This window comes from Lagenorhynchus albirostris, chromosome 5 (genome assembly GCF_949774975.1).
Source record: "Lagenorhynchus albirostris chromosome 5, mLagAlb1.1, whole genome shotgun sequence".
In the NCBI taxonomy this organism is placed as follows: domain Eukaryota; kingdom Metazoa; phylum Chordata; class Mammalia; order Artiodactyla; family Delphinidae; genus Lagenorhynchus; species Lagenorhynchus albirostris.
The window spans coordinates 74,361,805-74,388,675 of NC_083099.1; the positions used below are offsets into that span (position 1 = coordinate 74,361,805).

The window sequence follows — 26,871 nt, forward strand, 5'->3', positions numbered from 1 at the left end:
CAGTAATGCTTTCTGTCCTTCCCACTGCTCCAATCTCCTTATTCCCACTATGGAGGGCAATCTGGAACATTTATCAAAATTACAAATGCACGAATCTTTTGTGCCAGCCATTCCACTTTGGATAATTTATCCTACGGATATGCTTGCACCCATGTGAAATGACATATGATCAGGTTTTTCACTGTAGCGTTGTGTATTAGTAAAAGATTGGAAACAACTTAAATGTCCCTCAATAGGTAAATGGTTGAATCAATTATAATCTATCCATATAATGGAAAATGTACAGCTATAAAAAAGAATATAGAAACTCTTCATGTAGTGATAAGGAAAATTCTCTAAGATATACTGTTAGGGAGAAAAAAAGCAAGAGACAGAAATGTGTATACAGTATGCTAGTTTTTAAAGAAGTGTGAAGAATAGGAGATATATATATATATATATATAATTTGCTTGTATTTGCATAAAGAAACTCTGTAAGGATAAAAAGGAAAGTCACGAGTGGCTACCGAAGGGGGTGAGGCAGAAACAGGGCACATGGCTATAGAAATGGGAGGGACTTTTCATTGTATATCTTTCTGTGGATTTTAAGCATGTTGAATGTATCAGAAAACTACATTTAAATATTAAATAAGGAAGAAAGAAAGAGAGAGGGAGGGAGAGAAAGAGAGAGAAAGGGGAAGTTCTGTTTTTCCCTTTACCTCTGCAGGCCTCATTCTTGCTTTTCACCTTGTCAGGAGTTTCTTTTGGTTAGCTCTGTGGTTGAGGGCTTCCAGTGGTTAAGAGAGACACATACAACTCTTCTTTTAGACCTATGTGTAGACAGACCCATTGTTGGCATCTAGGTTGAATTTCTTTCTTCAGTTTCTAAATAGAAAGAGGCTGGGAAGTGAGGGACAGAGGAGAGAGAGGTGCCTTTTACTTCCCTGTTTGCCCCTTACCACTGCTAGTGCTGTTTTCTGCTTGCTGTGGAAACAGGAGCTTGAAGGCGAAGCCAGGAGTCTGGCTGTTCCTGCAGTGGGCCAGTGGGAAAATAAAACCATTGGGGAACTACAGGCATCACTGTTTAAAAGGAAAACAGGTGAGAAATTGCAGGAGCCGTGAGAGAAAAGGACAGGACTTTCCTAGGGCTTGTTGCCTAATGGTTACAGGACATCTGTGCTGTGCTATGTTTCAGGCTTGAGTCTTACTGGTCTGCGGTAGCCTCTTGGAGGGCTCGTCACTAAAACTCCCACCTACATCCTAAGAACCTTCTGACCATGCAAGGTTTCTTTTAACACAGGAACTCTCACCTCGCTGGTCTGGTATTAAGTGTACATCCAAAACCAGAGCACAGCTCTCTGCTTTCCGTTCCTCCCCCAGAAGCAGTCCAGAGAATTGAGGGAGGCAAGGGTATATGCAAAGCACATCCTCGTGTTCTCCACGCTCTTAGAATACTAGTGCTAGGTAGATTCTTTTTCCTTTTTATCACATTCATCTCTGATCCCAAGAACGTCAAGCTCACAATTGGAATGCTTGGACCATCTGGCAGCTGCTTCACTAAAGCTTTAAAAGCAAACAGTTTGATACCCTGGAGATCAGAAATGGGAGAGGACTACAGTTGACCAGGCAGAAGAGCCAGCAGGATATGGTGGTGGGCATATTGATCCCCTTCTCCCATCCTCTAGGCCAAACGTTCAAAGGAAAAAGGAAGTAGGGTTGGGCCTCACTTTAACCAGGATGCTATAAAAATTATGCCTACTCTTTACACCATTAGAGGGTATAGTAAACCTACAAACATTTGGGGCCACAGAAAATGATGAATAACAAAGTCAATGCCAGAAAGGATGAGTGCCCAGCTCACAGTTACCCTTTCTTTGTGGTGTACCCCCAATCCTCAGTAGGGAGTCCCCAACACAGCCATAAGTCTACTGTCTGGCCTGCCTCGCTGGCAGCAGACTCAAGAGGACGGCAAATCCTGCAGCTGAGGTTCCAGAGCTGCTCTGATCTCTGCCCTTCCTGAAACTTAGTTGTTAACTTTCCTTGGATTCTGTAATGTATCCCAGCATCTTTCTAATATCTTGCCCCACTCCCCCACCCCCAGCCTTTTGCTCCCTGCTTAAAAATGTCAGAGTCAGAACAAAACATTTGGAATTTATCTTGTTTCTAGAGGTTTTGGTCTAATGAGGTGACAGTGACAATGCTATGCCACACCCTCATCCAAACGAACATAATTTCTCTCCTGAACTACTGCAGCCATCTCCTTAGGATATCTACCGCTTCTACTCTTGTTTTACTCTATTTTCTGCAAAGCGGCTGCTGACATTTTAACCAGATCACTCACTCCTCTGATTAAAACTCTTCAATGGCTTTCCAATGTTCTCAGAATAAAATCTAAAATCTTTGGCGCCCCTTGTTCTTACAATACAATCTGAATTCTTAGTAAGTCCTTCTTGCAGTTCCTTGCCCAAACTCCTTCTGTCTTAGGACCATCAGTATATGCTAGTCCCAGTCTGGAGCCCTTTTCTCCCTACCCTGAGCCTCATTTTGGGGGTCTTGGTGGAAGTATCACCTTCTCAGGGGCCTTACTTCTCTCCAATCTAAATTAGGTATCCTTGTTATTTATTTTTTTAACTGCATTGACTCTTTTCCTTCATAGCTATTACAGCTTGTAATTACATATTCATTTTGGTAACTTTGGGCAATGTCTGTCTCCCCCACAAGACCCTGAGTGCCTTAAGGGGCAGGGACTGTCTCTGTTTTGCTCCATGCGGATAGCCCCAGAGCCTAGCACAGAAACCAGCATACAGTAGGTACCCAAGTATTAGACGGATGATTAAATAGGAAGAGACGGGAGTGGCTGGCGATGGTTGAGATTTAAGATAAGAAGCTGAAATTGCGTGCTAGTGGTAGAAAAGGAATGAGATACATTTACTTTAAAGAGAAAAATCAACATAACTTGACGACAGGGGGTGGGGAAGGAGATAATGCTTTCCCAGCCAAAAGTGCCACCTGACTCAGAGAGGAAGAAACTAAAATTTCAAACCGGGGTGACTAATGGTTAGGTTTGGGGAAATATGATACTTACGTTGGTTTTAGACATACTGGTTGGAGCTAAGCAAGGGACATCGAAGGGGGAAGTGTTCAGAAAGTTGCAGGGTAAAGCTGGAGCTCCAGCGGGCCAGGAGCATAAAAGAGAAATTCAGAGCTGGTTGTTCACAGAAGTGGGAACTGAAGTATCTAAGACAATTCGTATGTTGTGGAGAGGAAGATTTACCTCGCTTTAAGCGACAGCTACACCAAGGGGACAGGTACGGGGCACACCCCGTGCATTGGAAAGTGCCACAAAGTGCTTCGTACACGAAGACATAGAAATCTAGAGAGGTGAAGTGATCTGCTCAAGGTCACACAGCAAGTCAGTGACAAAGCATTCCAATCTATGTTTCCTGACTTGTAAGGTCCAGTTTTCTTTGCATGAATACACAGAAACTTCCTGAATTTTCAGACACGCCTGCTTTATAGTGGACACTCCATACCAGTTCGTGATAGTCAAGGCAGGCAAATAAAAGGCAGAATTTCATTTCCTTAGTTTATTAATGACGACAATGAACTGTCAGGCTGTGTATGAATTATAACAAGTAGAAACCTAGTTCGGAACACGAGTTGTACACACCCCAGAACATCTCCATTTAGACTCTTGCTCCTTTTATGTTAATTCAACAGAAGCTCTAAAGCTTTGGTAGAGAAAGTCAATAACAGCCTCATTTAAGTGGAAAATATTTGCCTTCCACTCTTCTGCTATGTCTTAAATCTTGTCTCCACCTTGTAAGCAAACTTCTTTTTCCCTTTATTTATAGAAAAAACCACTTCTTCCTTCCCATTTCATTCAGAAGGAACTCTCTTCAGTGCATTCAAAGCTTCTCCCCACAACAGCAGGGATTTTCAGATACTGATAAGTTGCAAAGTGCTTTCAAAAAATCCCATCCTCTTTCCTCTCCCCGCCCCACTCTCAAATAAATAAATAAATGGGTATTTGGACAGTGATGACAGCACAGTGTCAGGGTCACTAAAACAGATATGCAACCTAAAGGGATGAGGTGAGAGAGGTGGAGAAAAATAAGTGAAAAACCAGGAGGGTGAGATTGTTGAGCTCAGCTTTAGAAACATTGTCAGCATCTTCCATCCTTTGATCCTATGCTATATGAAACACGCACGACAATAATAAGAGTATATCTCTCCTCCAGTGTAGTGACTTGGAGTAAGGAGCTAGACTTGTAATTTAAACCGAAAGTGGAAGTAGAGCTCACCACCTTCACAAAGCCCTTAGTCTGAATCCGAGGCCTAATCCTCAGTGAGACTTGAGTCTCATAGGGTCATTCCCAAAGCTCCTTGAGGACAAGGGAGCTTCTAGTCCGCCCTTCAAAACTGGGCTGGGCTGGAGGCCTTGGCTTTCACAGCCCCTCCGCCCCACCCGTGAACTGAAGGGAGAACAGCCTGAAGTAGCCTTCAGATCGCAAGTCTGAAGCAGAGGGACCAACACCAGAAGTCAATTCCTCCCTGCTCCCTCTTGTCCTGGTGGAGCCTCAGCTCTGGCTGTTACTTTACTGCCCCTTCGACTTCCTGTGAGACTCCTGGTTGCCTCCAACTCAGGCATTCATCAGCTTCCACCAACCATGTGCAACTTTCTGTTCAGCTTCCTGGGGTAGCACCCACAGCAAGTTTTTCTTACAAGCAACCAGCTACGGAAAGACAGGCATCCAGGAAGAAGTCAGTCCCAAAACAAAAATGCTCTGGGCTTTAGTTCACAGAGCTGCCAGCCCTCAGAGCAGTGATCCTGACCAGTGTTTTACACACAGGTCAGGAAGTACAGCAACTTAAAGAATATGACAAACATATACTCGGTCCCAGCAAAAACTTTTCCCATCAAAACACACATTAAAAAAGGGTGTGTGTGTGTGTATGTGTGTGTGTTAAAGTTAGTAATAAGAAAAGGATGAGTGAACATATGAATATCACCAGGCTAAAGAGTTAAGTGCATAATTGGCATAAAGGCTCTTGTTATCCCAAGAACACGGGAACATTCGCGCTCACATCCACAAACTGCCAAGTCGTCTGACACCACTAACAGCAAGAAGCTTTTTCCTCAACTTTGACAAAAGAAACTAACGCAAGAGATCAGCCACCAGGGAGGGTCCCAGCTGTGCTTCAGGAGCGGAGGGAGAGCACGGAGTTGGGCCAGGCTTCTACTCAGAACCACACTGACCACCTAACAGAGGACACAGTGGCAAGAGACCCACTGATAAAATGGTGGATGGGGTTTCTGTCCTCAGTTTAGGATGGTGTCAGGAACTTGCCTGAGCTTGAAAGATCAAACCTGCACCAGAGCTATGTTGACTGAAAGGGACCTGATCACCTAAGAGGAGGCCAACAGCCCCTCTGACTGAATAAATGCTCCTTAAACAACAGAGTTGTAGCGTCACTTATGCTAGAAATGGGCCTGGTCTAAGTATCAGTTCTGTTCTTCGTGTCAAGTCCCCCAGGGTAGATAAAGAAAGTCAGCCTGTGACATCATCTATGCCTAGAATATTTCAAACAAGGAAGTCATCACTGCCTCCTTGAGGTCTCTGAAAATTCTAAGGTAGCAATAACGCTGTTTTTATGGCCTCAAAAACACCTAAATAAGAATGCCCATGATGTAGTCCCATTCTCTGCTGCTTCTCCTCAGGGCAGTCTGACCCTATTCCAGGACTGGGAGAGAGAAAACTCCAACCTCCTGTTTCAGCAGCAAAGGAGAAGTGAGTTCGCTGAGAAAGGCCTGGCTCAGAAGCTCCAGAATTACAACAAAATACAACTGGAAATGATACTTGAGATGCAGCTGAAACCAGATCTGGTCCAAGTGGAGAAGGCCATGGATGTCGGAAGAACTGGGTCTCCCTGTCCATTTTCCTGACAGAGGCACTAGAAGCTTCACTTAGGGACCCATGTGTCAGTTCTGATGGAAATACTTGGTACCTATAAATTGTCACAACAGACTGGACCCCACCAACCTAAATAAGGTTGACTGTACATGGACATTAGACAGGTCGTAAAAATTAATAATGATGATGATAATTAAAAAAAAAAAAAGTGGGGAAAGTCCTTAAAAAGGTGGCTCAGTTCTGCACTATGTGTGACCCTAGCCCCTAGGAAGAGCGCTTTACGTGCTTTCTTCAGGTGGTCTCCAGGATGGCGGCCTCCAGGGCCAAGGCCTCGGTGGGTTCTTCCTCAGAGTCTGACATGTAGGACTCCAGGCTCTGCTTGGCCAGCAACTCCCGCCGGGCCTGCAGCCGCTCACAGCGGGGACAGCTTCCAGACTTGAAACAAGCTTTATGGTAACACGCTTTACACTCTATTCAAGTTGGGAAGGGGAGAGAGAAAAGAACAATTTGTATTATCTCGAACTGGAAGCAAGTCGCTGCCGTAACCCTTCTCACACCACGGCTTGGTGCACCTGTGGGGAAACACAGGGAGCTGCTGAACCAAACCAAACTCTTACTAATAGGGGTGGCTGATGGGAAATAAATGAGCCTTGTGTTCTGTCTTGTTTGCCCACCCCACCGGGCACCAGCCCTCACCTTCACAGGTCCGGCACTTATGGAGCTCAAAGGGAAAGATGATGTCATCCGCATTCTGACAGAACTCACAGATGAAGCCCTTGGCTTGGCAAAGCTGGAGAGGAAAGACACAGGCAGCAAAATGAGGCAAAGCACACCACAGGAACTGGCCAAGAGGGTGAACACAAGCGAGGGGAGGAGCAAGATATAAATAAGTCTTGAGGGACTCGAACGTGTTCTCCCACCTTCAGGAAAGAGACCCAGGCTGGACTTAGCATGATAGCCAAACTGGGGCCAGGGCTGGGCAGTGTTGCCGGGCAGTGTTAGACAAAGCTTTAAGGTGAAGACAAGAGAGGCATGAGTTTGAGAAACTCCAGCCGTGAGAGTGGTTCTCAAAGAAGAGATGAAAAGAAGGAAGGAACGATGCCGCAAAGGGCTTCCTAAAGTCAAAATTCCAGCCTGGGTAATGATTTTATTTTGAAATAGGAAACACAACCAATTAAGGTAAAATGTAAAGGCAAGTACAGTTCTCCAAAATAACACCCAGCCTTGAGTCAGGTTACGGTGAAGTCTTTCCAATGCCCCCTGCTACATGGGACTTCTACATATGCCCCATTTTAAGCTCTAATTCTGGGACTGTTACAGGAACACAAACTGGACATATTCTAAGATGGGAAATTCTAAATATGGAATTTATGAATTTCTGGTATGTTGATACATCAAGAACAATGATAACTTGCATCTACAGAATACTTAAGTTTATACAATGCTTTCACATAAATTATTTCATCAGTCCTCAAAAATACTGAGAGGAAAGGACAGTGGGTATTAATCATTATCGCCATTTTAGAGACAAGAAAATTGAGGCTTACCTCAGAGAGGGCAAAGTATTTCCTTTGATCACAGTGATTGAAAATGATAAAGCCAAGACCCAGTCCCTCTCCAGAATCTAATCCAGGGTCCTCCTCTCACATCATGACAATTCTTTAGTGAAGGCCTGCTTAGTCCTGCCCGTTTCCCAGGAGAAATGCCAGCACCAGATCGTCTTCTAATTCTAGGTTCCTTAGAGCTGGATGATTTAGCTGTTCAGCAACCCAGGGAAGAGCAATCCTGTACAGTATTTCTCACAGTGCTGACAAGCCAATTCAACTTCCTGGAACTAAATGCCAAGAACCCTGGATGCACGCTACTCTCGGTGTCCCGAAGCAAGGGCCCAGCAGCATGTTAAAGTGAGAGTTTCTTACCATGCATCGCTCTACGTGGGCAGCCCCCGCCCTGGTGAGGTCAGCGAGCCGGGGCCCCAGCTCTCCCTTCCTGGCTGCAGTCAGGTCATTCAGCGAGTACAGGTGGAGATCCTCTGTCAGGTGGCCTGGAACTGTGTCAAAGGAGTCCAGAAGCCTGCAGGAAATGAGGGGAAGTGGGTGGGAGCGGAGAACGAACACTGTGTGTGGCACATCAGGGCAGAAGGATTTCTATCCAGAAGCAGGACAGGGAAGAAAAGCGTCCTAGGCAGAGTAATGAGGGTGGGTAACATTCAGCCAGCCCAGGCCACCTCAACCCTCCATACCACCAGGTGTCTGGAGGGCAGAAGTGACTTTTAGGCCCTTCTGTAGTGATGCATGTCAGCCTGCAAAGAGTGGTGGGCCTGCCCTGGGTAGAATAACCAGGTCTCTCCTTCCAGAGAGAGGGACACAGACACAGTTACTGCTGTAGGCTTCTCATTGACCATTTCTGGAATTTTCTGCAAGATCCCCCTACTCTCCTGCTTCACATAACAAGGGCCGAATGCTGGGACATGTTTCTTTCAGAGACATTAGCTCAGCCAGAGGCCTCTGGCCTCCACACAAGACTTACTCTTTGGCCAGTCGGCACGTCTTGAACATGTTCTTCATGTGACACAGCTGGACCCGCAGCAGCTGAAGAGAACGGCATTGTGGTGGTAGGTGGGGAGTCAGAGGGGTGTAAAGAGGAGAGAAACCACCGTTAGAAAGGCCAGTACCTTTAAACCCTGCGTGTCTGGAGGCTTTGCACGAGGCAGCCAGAGCCAGACTGTTCTCTATACCTGTAACTCAACAACTCGCTTCAAAGGCACCCCCAGTCAGGGCAGGGCCTTCTGCTAAGTCAGTCTGCCCAGATCACATACACAGCTGGGAGCTGCTGAGAAGTCCAGAATCTGAACTTCCAACCCGACACCCCATTCTCCGTTCAGTAACATTTTCAGGGAAGGGAGAAATCCTGCTTTTGCCATCGTTATCTATAGCTTTCAAGCTACCTTGCCAGGTTCGAGACTCTAACTAGACAGATACCTCGAAAATGGCATGAAGAAGTACGTAGAGAAAGTGAGAATGATGAGACGGTCACAGTGCTACCATAGCGACAAAGAGGAGTGTGGTGATATTGGGCAACCTCTATGAACAGAGGGTAATCTACGACGTGACCTTTTCAAGGGTCTTACCCGGACTTGATTGAGCAGCTTGACCTTCCTATAGAGGGCACTGTTGATGTCCTGCACATTGAAGAGAGGATCGTTCCAGATCTTAATGAGCAGGTCCTTGGAGAAATTGCTGACGTAGTACTTGCTGAAGTCCCACTTGCGCAGAACTCGGCTGGGGATAACCATCTGGGCATTCTCGTGGCAGCACTGACAGAAGTACTTGCCCAAGTACTCGCAGTACCGCAGCCGCTTGATGTAATCTGAAAAAGACGGAAAGTCAGAAGGTCAGAGGTGGCTTTCCCATCTATAAGCTGGTGAGGCAGCCCTGCTGTTCCTTTTGAAAGAGGAGGAAGGGATGGCCAGTGGGCTCCAGCCACCTCTGTTTGAGCTCCCAAAGCTGCCAGAAACCGACATAGTGGGGCCTGTGGTTTCTGTGTCCCAGCCTGGAGGCCGCTGAGGAAACAAGTGCTGCCAGAGTTGGTAAGATCCAGCCTCCAAGGACCTGGCTGAGGGTACACAACGTTCTCCAGTACACAATCCTGGTAATGGGCTCCTGGAAATCATTTCCCTCTGATTACCAGTACTGTTGCCTAGTAGTACCCCTTTCCGTCCTCCAGGCCTCTTCTTTCCCTTTCCCCAGTTCTGCTCTGTCACCTCCTCTTACTACTTCTCTGACCAGCTCCCTCGCCCAGGTGTGTGACAGGGTAAAGCCCTTGGAGGCAGCAGGGGAGGCCAGAGAAGACGCTCACCAGGGTCACTCCGGATGCCACATCCTGCACAGCGGTAATTCTGCTTGGCCACAGCGATTTTCCTCCTGAGGAAACGGGAAGGAGAGGGGATTGGCAGATACCAGCTGCATGAGGTCTCTGAGACGTAAAGGATGGGGATACAAATACAGGGCTCCCATAAGGATGGGAAGAGAGGGGAATTCACCTATTTTTTTAGAGTTGGACAAAATGAACCTATTGGGAGAACCAATTTAAACCAAGGATTGTAAGGTTAGAATTTAGGTCTAGGCAGTGACTCTCCCCAGTAATGAACCACACTTTCTGTACAAATGTAAGAGGTGAGAAATAGTAAAGAGGAGAGCACAAAAGGAAAGAAAAGCATCCATCCCTCTTGAGGAAAAAAAAAAAAGCTCATAAAACTATTGGGAGGAAAGCAATAGGTTGGGAGGCCAGTGATACAAGAGCTCATTTCTGGGGCTTCCCTGGTGGCGCAGTGGTTGAGAGTCCGCCTGCTGATGCAGGGGACATGGGTTCGTGCCCCGGTCCGGGAAGATCCCACATGCCACGGAGCGGCTGGGCCCGTGAGCCATGGCCGCTGAGCCTGCGCGTCTGGAGCCTGTGCTCCGCAACGGGAGAGGCCACAACAGTGAAAAGCCCACGTACCGCCAAAAAAAAAAAGACCTCATTTCTGGTTAGCTCTGGGAAGGAATGGAAGGACTAAGAGTAAAACTCGCAGACAAGGGACTTCCCTGGTGGTCAAGTGGGTAAGACTCTGTGCTCCCAATGCAGGGGGCCCAGGTTCAATCCCTGGTCGGGGAACTAGATCCCACATGCATGCCGCAACTAAGAGTCCGCATGCTGCAACTAAGACTCGGTGCAGCCAAAATAAATAAATGAATAAATATTAAAAAAAAAAAAAACTCGCAGGCAAGTAGGTAACTCTCTCCCTCTGCCTTTTAGAATTGTATGGGAGGTACAGCAGCAGGTAGGGACAATAGGGTGAAGAGAAGGCTCTGACAATCCAAAGAGAATGTATCTGTTTGTCAAAGGGCACGGCCACTGACTACTCACGTTGGGGCTGGATGAACATTAAAAATTATCTGAGGCCGGGGTGGGGCCCACTCCAGGTTGCCTCGAACACGAATACGTAGCTTGTAGATGTCAGCATGCTGCCCGTCATCTGGTGAGATGGGCAGTGAGTCAGGGATGGGCAGGAGCTGCAGGAGAAAAGCACAGGGTGATCCACCACGGACAATCTGGGGGAATACATATGCCTGACCCTTCTGGCCATGGCAGAAGCATAATTAATGAAAGCCGTTTCAGGAACACCATAAGCAAGGGCTTCAGGGAACCTTGGCCCTCGAAATAAATGATAAGGCACCAGGCTACTAGAAGTGAGGGTCTTGGGCTCCAAGAATCAAAAGGAACAGAAACGGCCTCCCAGTGGGGTGGCACCCTTGATAATGCTGTCCCTGAACCCAGCCCGGGACCCTTGGTGTGCCAGGGTGCTTCATGCCTTATTCAACTGCAGAGCAAAGAAGAACCTGAATAGTTCACTTTTCCAGTGTCTCAAGGTGGTCACAACACAGGAGTGCTGCCCCCGGATCTAGTGAGCAGTCATGTGGAATAAGGACACTGGAGGAGCCGTTATCTCCTATCCTGACGATGGCTAGGGGAAACCTAGGCAAGCGTGCACGCGTTCCTTCATTTATCTGACATACATTTGTAATGAATGGCTTCTAAAAGTAAGGAGGGAAACATGGAGGCTCATTCTAAACTGGAGACGTGTAATAAAGGAGAACAATATCAGAAAGGCTCACAGCCTCCTGGGGCTCGACGCTGGGTGGAGAAAAAGACTTGAAGAATCTACCTTCTGAGGGGCATCGTGCTCTGGAACAAGCCACTCTAGCTCTGAGGCGGCTGGGAGCTGCATCCCCTCAAACTGCTTCAGGAGCCCCATGGCCACTGCCTCAGCAGACGTGGAGTGTAGGAAGCAGTGAGAGCTGAAACAGAGAGTCAAGGAAGACTGAGCATAGAGAGAAGACAGGAGGATGGGAGCCCTAACTTCAGGACCCGATACCATACACAGTGATTTATGGACTGAGAGAACACTCACAGCACCCCCAGTCCACTCAGCTTCCTTTCTCATCATCCTCAGACATGTGAGTATAGAGCAAATTACACAGGTCCACACATAGTTTTAAGACTTAGGCTCAAATCCCACTTACTAGCATTCATGGCACTGCTGGTTAAGAATTCTGTCAAATCCTTTCTCTAAACTTCACTTTCTTTTTTTTTTAAGTAATTAATTTATTTATTCATTTATTTATTTATTTATTTGTTGGCTGCGTCGTCGGGTCTTCGTTGCTGCATGCGGGCTTTCTCTAGTTGCAGCAAGTGGGGGTTACTCTTCGTCGCGGTGCACGGGCTTCTCATCGCAGTGGCTTCTCTTGTTGTGGAGCATGGGCTCTAGGTGCGCGGGCTTCAGTAGTTATGGCTCACAAGCTCTAGAGCACAGGCTTAGTAGTTGTGGTGCACGGGCTTAGTTGCTCCGCGGCATGTGGGATCTTCTCGGACCAGGGCTCGAACCCATGTCCCCTGCATTGGCAGGCGGATTCTTAGCCACTGCGCCATCAGGGAAGCCCTAAACTTCACTTTCTTTAATTGCAAAATGGAGATGACAACACCTGTTTACAAAATAGAGTGAGTCAAACTGCTTTGTGGACTATGAAGACTATTGTCACTCCCGCATGAACTACTATTTCCTCTAGTTGAGTCTACGTGGAACCTGTTCAATCTGATTTCATAATCAGAAATCACGATCACTGTTCTCTCTTTTGAGAACTGATCTTCTGGGAGCCTCTGGTATAATCAGAGTTAGCAGAGAAGAAATAATCCACACTGCGAGCTTTGCCTCCACCGGAGCCCAGCCTGTTTGATCCCATGATCTTCTGCTCTCTTCCCTGGACTCACCACCATCAGGCAGGCCTGTCACATTAAACTTGCCTCTTTGTGAATTCAGATGGCTTCATCCCATGGCCTTCCCATCCATATGCCAAGACCTGGGTTTGTTTCTCGACATATCCCAAAGTTTTATTTAAAAAAAAAAAAAAGTACTTACAAGGACTGGGAGGAAACACATGATTTGTTGTTTGAGAGTGTGCTCCTTCTGATGTCAGCATCTAAATGCAAACAAGAGTTAAGGGGAGCAGGAAATGGAAAGGGAGGAGGTAAGGGATAATAATGGAAAGCAGTCCAAGCTATTGGCAGCTAAGCACTCAGGGCAGCAGCTAGGTGCTACATTCTATGCAGGATACGGAGCAGAGTCCAGGTGAAGCTTTACATCCAATTTATAGTTTGGCTCTGTTCAAGTCACAACAGACTGAATTGGTGACATTATGCATAGCATTGAGAAGGTCAAAGTGGCTACAACTCCAGGTGGAAACACAAATTCACATTTAGTGCAAAGCAGTGAAGGAGAAAATGAAGCATCCTAAGGCAAACAGGGACACACTCTCTACCAAGCAGCAACAAATGACTCCAATTTCTCTCATTCTCTAAATCTCAAGTGCTCTTAAATGATAAACTCTCAGAGTCAAGAACTCTATCTAGCTCTTTGTTTTATACCAGAATCACTACCTAACACAGAATTTAGGTCACAGAGGTTACTCATTAAATGTATGTGGAATTGAAACTTTGCTTCTAACATCTGACCACTATTGCTATTAACCACTGAATGTGAGAAGTCTTCCATGTCCTTAACAAAGTTTCACGGAAAGACTCCCTTCCTGTCCGGTGGCACAGAGGAAAAAAAGAACTTCTCTATGGTTTGGCAACTCCCTGAAGATGCCTGGTAAACAACAAATTTTCATGGAGCTATTCAACATGATCTTTACTAAAGAACTCTCAAACATAATTTTAGGAACCTACGGCAGACTTTCCAAAGTCTATTCCCAAGAAAGAATTTTGAAAAGGATTTCTAATAATGATATGCCTAAATCTCTAGAGACCTCATCTACCCAAATAATTTTAATGGGGAGAATGTGAAACATAACAGTCATGTTCAAGAAAAGCAGATACTGCCTATTCAAGTCATGAAAACAAGACTGTTCTGACAAGTCTCATCCCTCACTTCCTTTGATGCCTAGTGAAAGACCTTTTCCTAATTAAACCTACACAATGATCAATCTACTGCATTTAAGCCCCTCAATAGAGCGCTAAGCTTACATGACATCATTCTGCAGTTGGCCATGAGTAGCTCAATTGTTCTTCATGTTTCCTCTGTATACATATACGTTTGTATGTACCACTAGATTATAATATCTCGGTGTGAGGAAATGAGATCGTGTCTAATTCTTCTGTTTGGCCCTGAAATACTTAACACAGTGCTCTGTATAACAGCATATTCTCAAATAATATTCCTGAAAAATCAATGTCTTCAAAGCTATAAACACAAATAAGAGAAAAGAATTGAAATCTCTCAGTTTTCATATGCTCTCTAAGCATAGAAAAACTTAAGATAGCAACAAAATCTTTGACTAGCAAATAACAAATCCTACTTCATTTAACAAAGAAGTTCATGTATATCATATACTCTGTCTGAATTTGTGCCACTCAAATCCAGTTCCCAATACACTGGCTAGCTCTGTATTCCATTCTAAATAGTGCTAGAAGAGAAGAAAAAACTCTAGGCAATATTAGACCTTCATAGACCATTGGGTTTGCAACGTTGATTTGAGTAACACTAAACTGCCTTGGATCATATGTAAGTCTTGCCTTGTCCTTAAAATCCTCAAAGAGCTTTGTACATAATAGGTTTCCAAAAAATATTTCCTAAATAAAAAATTGTCTAAAAGCAAAAGGCAAATTTCAGCCTGTTTACGAGTGATAGAAAAGGAAAAACCAGACAAAAATCTTAGACAGATATCTTGAATAAAGAGCTAACCAACATGGTTACTTGAGGGCCAGGCTACGAAAGAAAACATGGCACGCCAGAGAGGAGAGGCGGTTGACAATTCATGGTTGCTGAAAACCGCTGTCTTCATAAAAACTATTCAGCAGTTCTTCAGCCTCACAGAAAGGAAGCCTTCTTTTCTTTGAGAGAAAAAATAACACTCTCTCCTCTTTGGAAAATAAAGTCAAGTCACACTTTATCATGTTTCTTCTTTTTTACCAGAGGTGCAGTGATGTCCTGGCTAATCATGAATATTTCCAAGAGTGCAGAAGACTACACGGGTTTGGAAGCGAGGATCTTACCCCAAGAGCGGAGAGGGAGAGGCAGCGCCTGATATCAAAAGGGACATGACACCTGTCACTGGTCAGTACCATGAAGGCCTCGTGGGTACTAGGCCTTTCTGTTGTATCCTGCTCACTCTCTAGTCAGTACAAGCAGATGATTAGGTTAATGTGGTTGGAACACTAGTTGAGGATCTGGATAAAAGTAGACCAGGGTCTAGGATAATTAAGGAGTAAAGAGACAGAAGAAAGCTACTCAACTGAATGGATTAAACATACCCCAAATGAGAGCACTTGAGAAAGAAGTCTGAGAAGCACTCCTTCCAAATAGAAGTTAACATAATTATGAAACTTTTTATCAATTGTTTAACAAGAACCGATTTCAAATGCGCCTGATGCTTTAGATAGGATAAAGCTATTACTACTGACTGGAAAAAGTTCAAAAATATAAAGACAAACAACAACAAAAATAATGACAGGTTGTAAGAAGAATTTTTGCATGTCCAGATACCGGTATTGGGATGATCAAGGAAGAACTGGTTAAAACCTTGGTACCCTAGCAAAATCTGCACATTTTTAAACAAAATAAGTGAGGCACAAGAATAGAGTCAACTTCAGAATTTACTGGCCAATCTGATGTTGGTTTGCATCCTGTTTTCCTTTTAGCACATAAGGGGATACCCAACACATCCAGAAATCCAACTCTAATGAATGTTCTGTAACTGCTGACTCAAGAGGAAACACTTTAAAATGGAGAGCCACAATTACTCTTGCCTTAGAAGGAGAAAACAACTTATTAAAAGAGGGAAGGTGGGGAGGAGCAACAGATTACCCAAAATATAGTTCACGAACTTTCCTCTTTATATATTGTGCCAGCTTTCAATTTATTGCCTTGCAGCTCCCAACCTGCCCTTCTTTTTGTCTGCTCTGTGATAATGGAGCTGGGCTTGAAAACACTGATCTTTTGCCAGCTGGCACAATGCTCACCTTCGGCAGTAGAGGGCGCTGGAGGGACACTGGAGGAGGAAGGGGTTTCTCTGGCTGCTGGTGCGCTCCCGTAAGAGGACTCCTGTGTGCAAGTGATTTTCCCCAGGGTAAGCATGGCTTCAGGAGGCTTTGCAGCAGGGCGCCACTGATGGTACTTTTCATAAGTGGCTTCCCTTGGACCCCTGGGAAAGCTTCCGAGCCGGTGCTGCAGGCCTGGCCCCTCCCATGAACCACTTCCCCCAGCACCCCTTGAGTTCTGAGGCACAGCACCCCCTGGGGGCAGCCTCCTCCTGCACCCCAGAGAATGGTTTCCTGAAAAGGGCTGTTGCCATGGCAACCCTCATGGACAACATGCCCGGACATTCTCTCAGGGCAGTTCTGCACCTTCAGAAAACTCCACCATCCGGTGAGCAAGGAGGTCTGGATCGCAGCCTCGGGGTATGGCCCTCTTCTACCTTTGTTCCTCCCCTGGGGGCTCTATCTCAGCCCTAGGGATGGTGACTGCTGCCTGTATCTGCTATTCCTGTATTCCTGAGAGTTCTCTTTACTCCTATGAGCCAGTCTCCCATTACTTCAATCCCCCATCAGAGTTAATAATTCTTTATATTAAATTTTCCCTATTCAAGTTATCATGTGGTTTCTGTCTCCTGACTGGACCCTGACTAGGTACATATATGCAGAGATTGAAATTCTAAAAGAAGGAGGATGAAGAAGAATTGATGAAGTTGTAGTGGAAAAGGATGAAGGGAGGAAAAAAACAACAACAAAATCCTAAAACCAAAGACGCTGAAAAGACTGTCTGGAATTGGGAGCCCATGAATGATATCATATCAATTTGGCAGACACCATCAGAAGATACAGATGAAGTGAAAGAAGCCAGACACAAAAGAGCACATACTGTGTGACTGCATTTACATGAAATGTCTAGAAAAGACAAATCTATAGAGATATAAAGATTAGTGGTGGACTGGGACTTGGAGTGGGAATGTAAATTAACTATAAATGGGCGTGAGGGATCTTACTGGGGTGATGAAGATGTTCTGAAACTAGATTACGGTGATGGTTGACAACTTGGTAAATTTACTCAAATTTAGTGAGTTGTACACTTAAAGTGGGTAGATTTTGAAGTGTAATTATTCCTCAGTAAAATGTTTTTTTAAAAAGGGAATAGATGTTAACGAATACAAAGCTTTCTATGAATAAGCTATGATCACAAGTTTACATCCACTTTACTGTGAGGAGGAAGTAACTTCCAAAACTATTTCCTTCATAAACACTTCTGCTACGTAAGGTCTACTTGCTGAATTAGGATCTAAGAAAAATGATTACATTAAGCAAAATATTACAATTATGCACAGTATTTATCCAGATGATGTCTATACTACGATGCTTAAGTAATTTTTCCACGGGTGTTATGGATTCTGATAACCTTCCTCTGATAGAATCCCAAGAGATTCTTCAATAGCATATATTACTTAAGGTGATCAAAAAGAAAAGCATCTGTAAGCCTCTGGACATGATCAAGAAGACTGCTAATGAGAAGTATACCGACACTTGTTAGAAGGAATTTGGTCCCCAGTAATAAACTTGATTAAAGACCAGAAACAAATGAAAAAGAACAGAAAGCAATAAAGAAACCTACAGTAGAGAAAGATGAATTGTAAATTATGCTTTCAGAGAAAAACAAATACTGTATGCTAACACATATATATGGAATCTAAAAAAAAAAAAAAAAAGACACAGACCTACTAGACAATGGACTTGAGGACACAGGGAGGCGGAAGGGTAAGCTGGGACAAAGTGAGAGAGTGGCATGGACATATATACACTACCAAATGTAAAATAGATAGCTAGTGGGAAGCAGCCGGTGCTTCGTGACCACCTAGAGGGGTGGGACAGGGAGGGTGGGAGGGAGGGAGACGCAAGAAGGAAGAGATATGGGGATATATGTGTATGTATAACTGATTCACTTTGTTATAAAGCTGAAATTAACACACCATTGTAAAGCAATTATACTCAAATAAAGATGTTAAAAAATTATGCTTTCATAATCGGGAATCTGTGTGTAGAAAGTCAAACAAGTCACTACTTTGGAGAGATGGTTGTTCTGATTGCTTTCCCTCCAAGCCCTCAACATGTGTTGGGATTGTGGATCATGAGAAAAAGCAGTACTTTAGTTGAAAAATATTTCAAATTCTTGGTATATAAAAAACGCTTTAAAGCTCCCAAAATGGGGGAAGAAAGGATGCTAGGAAGACCAAATAAAAGTATGCCTTATGGTTAAAGCAGACTGACTATGCTCTAACCAAGAAGTACCTGACAGTCAGTAAATGCACATGCAAACGATTCTGGTTGTAAACACATCAGAAACCAGTTTAAAAGTGACTTAGGGGAATTCCCTAGCAGTCCAGCGGTTAAGACTCAGCACTTTCACTGCCTGGGTTCGATCCCCGGTCAGGGAACTAAGATCCCTCAAGCCATGTGGCATGGCCAAAAAAAAAAACAAACTAAAAAAAAAATGACATGATTGTTACTTCTCAAGCAAGAGAAGACTATGTTAGAATAAATTACAACAGTTCAGGCGTAAAAGGTACCTAATTACTTTTATTTCTCTAAATCTTAATTTAATCTTACACATGTAATTATTTCAAACTCTAGTGGCTGACAATATTAGCCGTTAAAATTAACTGTTAATTAAAATTTTAAATTAATAAAATAATTAACTATTAATCAAATTAATAAATGCCCTGAATTTTGTTGTTTGTGTGTTTTAAAGCCTCTGTGAACAGAAAACTACTACTTTTAGTCAACTCCACCTACAGAAAGTCTACTGGTTTGGATCACAAAGCAGTTACTAAGGCCAAACATTTGCAACAATAAATCCTAATTGTACACAAAGTACCTAGAAGAGATAGCTTTCTGAAAGTTGGCTCTGCAAATTCAAAACTCTAAAGAGACTCTAAGCTTCATACCATTCTATAGGACTTTTGCTGTCTGAATGTGTGACAGTATTTAGCTATAGGTTTGAACTGTAATTTCTTCACCTGACCACTCCTTTCTAAACTGTCCACTATCTCCATCAGCCACAATGACCACTTAATCTAAAAGTATCACTGTAGAGAAGGATTAACAAGGATAAGCTCAGTGAGGATTGCTGGGGTCATATGAGGAAGAAGAAAATGAGTATCTGAAAAAATGGTACAAATGAACTTACTTAAAAAAAAAAAACAGAGCCACAGATCTAGAAAACAAACTTACAGTTACCAGGGGGGAAAGGCGGGGAGGGATAAATTGGGAGATTGGGATTGACATATACACAGTACTATATATAAAATAGATAACTTAAAGGACCTACTGTATAGCACAGGGAACTCTACTCAGTACTCTGTAATGACCTGTATGGGAAAAGAATCTAAAAGAGAGTGGATATATGTATATGTATAGCTGATTCACTTTGCTGTACAGCAGAAACTAACACTTTAAATCAACTAAATTCCAATAAAAATTTTTTAATTAAAAAATAAAAAAGAATAAAAGAAAGAAAGAAAGAAAATTAGTATCTAATTTGTTCCCAGTTAGCTTAAGTCCAGTTTTCCCCAGATAGTTCTCCAGACGTTACAGTCCTCATAACCCTGACAGGTATCACAGGTATGTACAAAAGCTGGTGCAAACATTCACACACATGCATGTATGAGCACACCCACGCTTCCAACACAGGCTACCTGAAAACAGCGAGGCCACTGATACTGAGAGTCCATTCTTTGACATGTGAGTCAGGTTAGATCCTTCACTACCATCTGTATAATAATGATTATAAAAGGGTGCCCTTTAGTATTCAGACAGGAAGTAAACTGATGAGAATGACAGTTCTATACCACATGTTCCTGGAATCAGGACTTGACTTTTGCTCCAAAAGATGGCACTGCTTTTAGAAACCTACATCCATAGTTAGGTTCTCACGTTGGCTTGGGAGACAGTTACTGCTGCCTCCCCAAACCAGCCTAGCCTTAAAGACCTCATAAGGCAGTGGTTATCAACCAGGGAGGATATTGTACCCACTGCAGATATTTGGCAATGTCTGAAGACATTTCTGGTTGTCACAACTGGGGAGAAGGGCGGTATGCTACTGGCATCTAGTGGGTAGAGAAGCCAGGAATGATGCTTAACACTGTACAATACACAAGACAGTCTATCACAGCAGAGAAATATCTGGCCTAGAGGTTGACAAGCCATGCCTAAGGTCTTTTCCTTTAAGGATTTCCGTCTGAACTGACTAGAGAGTTAGTTGATTAAACACCTCCTCTGGGGCCACAAATGCAGCAACAGTTTCCAATGGGAGTACACCTCATGCCACCCCCAGGCAGGCTATTTCAAATTTGGTTCCTTTCAGTCTGAACAACTCCCCCTGGCTCCTTGCTTTGCTGCAAGGAACAGACTTTATAGTCAAGTGGACTGTTCCACACTCAGTGAAGTAGCATGTTTTGGATTTACCTTATTATTACCCACATGAAATTCCAACTGCTGATCCTGAGAGAAAGGGCAGAGCACTCCTATTTTCTTCTAATTTGGAGATCAAGTCAATCACAGACTGTGGTATAATAAAAAGTATATATATATATTTGGTCTCTGTCCAGTTTCTGGCACAGAGCTCCTATAACCTTTGGAATTTCCTGAGTGATAAGAATGTCTGTTATTCATAATGAGCCCCTTTCCATTATATCCGAGCTTAAGTTAATGAAATGACTCATGGGGACACCCAGATAGCTTCAGGATGGCGTTGGCTGCCAGAAGAAAAAGCTATTTAGAAGATCAGACCTTTTAGCCCCACCTCAGGAACTCAGTTGCCACTGATTTAATCACTCATGCTTACTGAATGAACCTTGATAAAGATGAGGTTTGGAAGGGCTTCCTGATTGGTGAACATATCGATGTACTGGGAGAGTGGCACACCCTGACTCCATGGAGACAGAGGTTCCTGTGCTCAGGATACTTTGGGACCTTGCCCTATGTACCTCCTCTTCATGTGACTACTCATTTGTATCCTTTATAATAAACTGTAATCATAAGTATAGCGCTTCCCTGAGTTCTGTGAGTCATTCTAGTGAATTATGAAACGTGAGCAGGGAGTTGTGGGAACCCCTGGGTTGGTAGTTGGCCAGGGAGAAGTACAGGCATCCTGGGAACCCCATTGGCAGCTGGCATCTGAAGAGGGAGCCATCTCGTGGGACTGAATCCTAAAGCTGTAGGGTCTGTGCTGACTCCAGGAATTAGTGTCAGAATTGAAATGTAGGACACTCATTTGGTGTCAGAGAACTGGAGAACTGTTGGAAAACCACATACAAAGGAAAAAATGGAGTTTTAAGTGACTATCATTGTTATAAATAGAAATCAGATGCATTGAGGAGAACACAGAAGGAAGACTTCCTGGAGACCTGGAAAAATATGTGTAAAAATTGTATTTCTGAATGGGGAAGAAACTCAGCTACCATACCTGGAGCTGAATGGGTTCTCGAGATTGGCGTAAACAGGAAATCAGAGACTCATGCAGTAAAAGATCTATTCACCATCATGTTACAACGGAAAACTAGACACAAGTCATCTCTATAAGAAAATTAGTCTTGCTTCCAGCCATGGGGGAAGAACTTACATCCCTGAACTGTCTGTTTGGTTTTCCATCTGTTCATTTGTTGATTGCACTGACAGGAAGTTGAAGAAATTCATGATTTTCAGGAAAAAAAACCCATTAATCATGGGTTAATCTGATTTAACACAACTGCCTTTCCAGATAAGAGCCCCTCCCCTTCTCTAAGAAGAAGCTCACAACAAGAGTGTGATTCTGCTATGCAAATTAGCGCTGGTAGGACAGAAAATAAAGCTCCACTTTGTAAACTTGATTTTTTTTTTCCTTTTTGCTTTTTCCCTCCCAGTGACTCTTTCTGTCATTTTCTCTTTGGATTATAATAAAGCTCCTTTTAAACACTTTGAAACAATTTCAGTTGTGTTATAGGACACAAGAGAATAGAATTCTAATTTCATGTAGATATGGGCTAACTCTGGACTGCTAGTAGGAGGAATTAGAGTGAGAATCTGAGAGAAAGGTGCAACTGAGGAAGAAGCATCATGGTGACATCAATAGCCATCCCACTCCAATGGAATACTTCCTTTTAGTGTTCTTTTCTGCTTAAATTTTAAATAGGCTTTGTTTTTAACAAGAGAAGTTATCTCTTACAACAGCCGACAACATACCATAATGAAGCATAATGAAGACCCCCTGCTTAGGGAAAGCTTCTCAGCCTATGATTCCAAATTAAAAGAAACAATTAATGAAAGTTCCCTTGCAAAGTGTTAATTCATACCTTGGATTTCAAATTCATCAACCTCATCAGCAGAGCCAGAGTCAGAGAACTGTGCTGAATCACGTGAACTGAACTGGGAGCTGCTGGAAGTGACCCGAAAGCCTGTTACATTAAAAAAAAAAAAAAAAAAAGTAATAAATAGGACAGAAGAGGTCTCCTACTCTTTTTAGGGTCACAACAAAAGGGACCTGGTATGACTTGAACATAGAAGTAAATAGAACCTTGGCTGGGAGTTATCCTGGGGAAATGGAAACTAGCTCTTCTTGCTAGTTTCCCCTTCTTGATTGATCCCCTAAAAAGTTTCATGTGAGCAGAAAGTACCACTCTCTGGAAAGTGAATCTGGAACCAGTGGCCTTAGTTCTCCTCATATCAGAAACCTATTTTTTGGAAGATATTTCTGATATATATATATATATATATTTTTTTTTTTTTTTGAAAATGGTAAATGCTAATTTTAATAACAAAAGTTGTACTAAATGTACATGAAAGTTAAATTAACACAGTATAGAAGAGAATAGCTTAAATAAGCTGGGATTCACATATTACAATAACAAAGTTATGACCAAATGAACTGAAGACATGAACAGTTCTCAAAATTCTCTTTTCGGCCTACTTCCAGAAGAAATAGCCAGGCTTTTTTCCTATGCATAGTTTTGAGCTTTGTCTATACCATATATAGTAGAAAAATAAATTCTTTAGCAACCTAGAAAGTTTATAAAACTCTTAAAGTTTAATTTTCTTTGCCAGACATGCCGATGTTAAACTGACAGCTATAAATTAAAGCTATATAGACAATAGGTATAATATAGAACAAGTTAAGAATACTACATTTACTAGATTTTTCTTTTTAAAAATTACTGTACTTTCTTAATTCCTGTGCTTTGCAATAGGAATAATAGGGACTTTGTTTTCTTAGAAAAGATAATAACATGTAAGAGTATAACACAAATAAGATAATTTATAATATACATGTAGAGGTAGGAAATGGATGAGCTCTAGGACTCTGGTCTGGTAGAAAAAAAGAAAAATTAGAACAACATAGAAAATCTTTCTGACAGCAGAGGAACCCTTGGCTTGTGTATAACATCTCACATGAACATACGAAGACAAAAAAGAAAGCCCACGAGGTACTAAGTCTTATCCCGAAGCCTGAAGAGGCAGGAACAGGCGTTCACAGCCTCACTCACTTCCATTCTCAGTCTCCTGGTACACAGGGAGCAGATTCTTGGTGCGGATCTGCTGGCGACGAAGGCGGATCTTCTGCTTCAGTTCCTGGATCTCCCTGTCACTGTCCTCCTCCCCTTCCTCCTCTTCTAGGCACTGGCTCATCATGTTGCACTTCATCAGCTCAATGGCAGCAATCAAGGATTCTGAGATGCTGAAGTGGGCATTTTCCTGGGGAAGAAGAGCGCCAAAAAGGGGACATCTCACTGATTATACTCTTGGAAAGTAGCTTCCAGAACGCGCATTGCTTTCACTCAAAACACCCAGGGGAAATGCTCCTATAATGAAAGCTGATGGCCAGAAAACCTGTTGCATATTCTCTTTGCTCTCGTATCTGGCCATGCCTGGCCTTCCTGTCCCACTTTCCACATAAAAATATGACAGAGAAGAGGTCAGGTCTTTCCTAAAACCATACACTTATATACAAAGTATTAAGGCAAATGTGATGTCTCAAGATAAAGTGCTTTGTAAGCTATAAAATGCTACAGGGACATCATTTATCACATATCTGAGCCTTAGAACAAAATATACAAGTTGATTCTGGAGACAGTCTTTACCTAAGGTTCCAGGGTCAAGGAAACAGTAATCACGTGACTAAAATTCAATGTTTCTCTGTCCAGGGTAGCTTCTAAGACAAAATCAGTAATATCTCTGGACTCAGTGAGGCGCATAGGCTCCCAGAAGAGCTTTCCAGAGACAGAACTTGTTGAGCTTATCTTTACTGTGACTTACCTGTATTGTAGTCTACACCCATGTTATTGCTGTGTACCCAAAACCTCTTTAGGACAAATGGCACTGGAGCCCTCAGAGCAGATCTCCCAACTCATGGGCTTTTCAGTGGCTCCTTAGAGTCCTCACCTTTTCCAGGTCTGCACAGCTGCCAAAGTCTTGCTCAGACAGGTAGCTGATGAGGGACTGTCCCTCTGATGGTCTTCGGAACATGCCTTCTCCTGAGCACAGGTACTGACTGCCCTCTGTGGGAAAATGGAATGTGGATGTGAAAAGCCCTGCTTTGAAAAGCAAATCTTCTTTACAGACAAGCTTCTTTAAGAAGTCTGATGATTTTAACACTGAAGATGCTCCCAAGTCTTCCCGGATAACAGGTTGGAAAGATGTCTACCTTCTACAGGAATTTCTCTGAATCTCGGAATCCCAGAGCACTAAGCCCCTGGGTTAGAGAATGGTGGAATAAATGGAGAGAGCCTGGAGACAACCCTTTGACCACCTAAAGTTAAAGATGACATACTCGTCCTCCTACCCACAAACAAAGAAACCAAAAAACCTGTGCTGTGAGTCAGACAAGGAAAGAAATGGCTCTCCCTGTGGATGATTTCCATGTGGAGCCTATCTTCGGTAATTAAGCCTAGACACTCAAAGGCCTCTTTTCAAGGTCTCTCTCACCCACTCAGAGAGCCATTCCAGCTGGCTCACCAGACATTCACGGTGATAACACCCATAGCACGAGACAGTGGGACCCCTAAGGCAGAGAGGAGCAAGAGAAATGGCAGGGTAGTGTGATTTCTGGCACAGGGGTTGAAAATAATGAAAGGGAGGGTGAGACTGTATGGTGTGTACCCTCCACAGAGCTAAGATGAGCTACACAGCTCAGAGTGTGGCAGGCATGGGGGGACCAGAGCAAAGACATGATTGCAGCACTGGCCTTCCTAGTACTCACTTACCATACTCCATGTACAGAGAGCTGGGTGTGCTGACTTCACTGCTTTGACCAGAGTAGGACAAGGGGCCTCTCAACTTCGACTTATCATTGCAGGATTCTAGTGTCAGTGGCCACCAGGGAGTAAAAACACACATGCGAGGTGAGCGACACATACATTCCCAACTTTGGAGTTTCAATATTTAACTGCTCCCATTCCCAATGCCCTCCCGAACAGGAGAGAGGTGGCACACCAACAGGGAACAGTCCAAGAATGCAGGAACATATGGAGGAAGGGAGGTGGGAAGTCGGTATATTCTAAGGGGAAAAGAGAAAACATGACCTGGAATGTGGCAACACAGAGGTGAAAAAGAATCAAATCAAAGTGGATTCATGAATTTAGTTCTCTCTTCTTCCATCTTCTTACCAAATGTTCCAGGAATATCAGCCAATTTCTACCCTCTTGACAAACCAATTTAGAAAACAGTCCTCACATGGAGACAAGCACACTGAAACTTTTCTGATAACTTGACACTAGACTTTAAAACAATATCAGAAGGGTTAAACTCACTAAACAAACACTAGGATATGGCCTCTCTTGCACCTGAAATGTAAATTTGTCATGCCTACAAATTTAACCCACTTCTGAACTGGCAGAACAAAATAACACCCAGCAATGTCCTTAAAAGCAGCATCAAGACAATGTTAGAGAAGCCAAGGATGATGGCCTTGTAACCAAAGGGCTCAGCCACAGGGCTGTAGACCCAGCCTTCCTGGAGAAGGAAGGGAGAGGTTTCATGAGAAGCCTGGCAAAGTAGGAAGTGTCTGGGTAGCAGTTTTCAAGGAACATTGAGAGTTGAGAGTGGAGGAATAGCAGCAGGCATGGTTCACAGGAAATGGAAACTGATATTCTCCAAAGGGAAACACAAAATCCCCAGTGCCACAGAAAGAAGAGCAGGCAGCAAAGCAGGTGGGTGCCTGAGAAGTGAACAGGATGTGCTGGGAGGACTAATGATTGAGCAGCATCCAACCCATTTCCTTGACAGATGGTGCCAATTTGTCAGCTGCTCCTCTCACAAAAAATGCTACTACGTGGTAAGTGATAACTCTGTGTTCCCTTGGTGGTCCTGGCAGTGGGCTCTGCTCCTCACAACAAACCAGCAGTCACCATGATGCCTTGGTAAGAAACCATGATTTGGAGGCAAACTTTGAGGTCCCCAGTCAAACTCAGTGCACAACACAAACTCCAACACCAGAACCTTATTCCTTTACAGCATGTAAAGGCCATCCAGCCTTTGCTCACTGAGCTCACTACCTCCTGATGCTACCCATTCAACTGATCAGCTCTAATTCTTAGAATTTCCTCATACTGACTTGAAATCTGTCGTCTTACAATTTCTTATCTCCTCAAGAACAACAAGACTCTTTTAAACAAAGGTCTCGCAGACTTGTTCCTCTTTAACCTCTTTGCCAAGCTAACACAGCCAGTGGCTTCACCCATTACCAGGAGGCCATAATTTTCAGTTCTCCCTTACCGCTCAGTCTTGCAGACACATTCTAGCATCAATATCTCCATGCATGATGTACCCAGAATGTAACACAATATGCAGTTTGAACAACACTGTGAAAACCAAAGAAACAGACTTAAGTCAATAGAAAAACCTTGTGCAATGGCTGGAATGA

The 26,871-nt window shown here is 43.6% G+C and overlaps 1 protein-coding gene and 1 pseudogene across 2 annotated transcripts in view; one reads left to right on the forward strand and one right to left on the reverse strand.

Annotated features, from left to right (window-relative positions):
- Nucleotides 1-3,551: 3,551 nt before the first annotated feature.
- The window catches only part of RUBCN (rubicon autophagy regulator), a 57,228-nt gene continuing 33,908 nt past the window's right edge, over nt 3,552-26,871 (reverse strand). Inside the window, exons 8-21 of one of the 2 annotated variants that reach the window (XM_060150411.1) lie at nt 25,214-25,309; nt 24,393-24,508; nt 23,498-23,705; nt 22,310-22,411; nt 19,676-19,750; nt 12,853-12,913; nt 11,602-11,734; nt 10,803-10,948; nt 9,753-9,817; nt 9,025-9,263; nt 8,424-8,485; nt 7,814-7,967; nt 6,591-6,684; nt 3,552-6,364 (exon numbers count right to left, since the gene is read on the reverse strand). In XM_060150411.1, coding sequence (XP_060006394.1) covers nt 6,186-6,364; nt 6,591-6,684; nt 7,814-7,967; nt 8,424-8,485; nt 9,025-9,263; nt 9,753-9,817; nt 10,803-10,948; nt 11,602-11,734; nt 12,853-12,913; nt 19,676-19,750; nt 22,310-22,411; nt 23,498-23,705; nt 24,393-24,508; nt 25,214-25,309 — 1,730 coding nt within the window. In that variant the 3' untranslated portion in view covers nt 3,552-6,185. The remainder of the gene's footprint in view (nt 6,365-6,590; nt 6,685-7,813; nt 7,968-8,423; nt 8,486-9,024; nt 9,264-9,752; nt 9,818-10,802; nt 10,949-11,601; nt 11,735-12,852; nt 12,914-19,675; nt 19,751-22,309; nt 22,412-23,497; nt 23,706-24,392; nt 24,509-25,213; nt 25,310-26,871) is intronic. The other variant, XM_060150413.1, reaches the window with a different exon arrangement.
- On the forward strand, nt 15,058-16,027 carry LOC132520772 (endoplasmin-like; annotated as a pseudogene).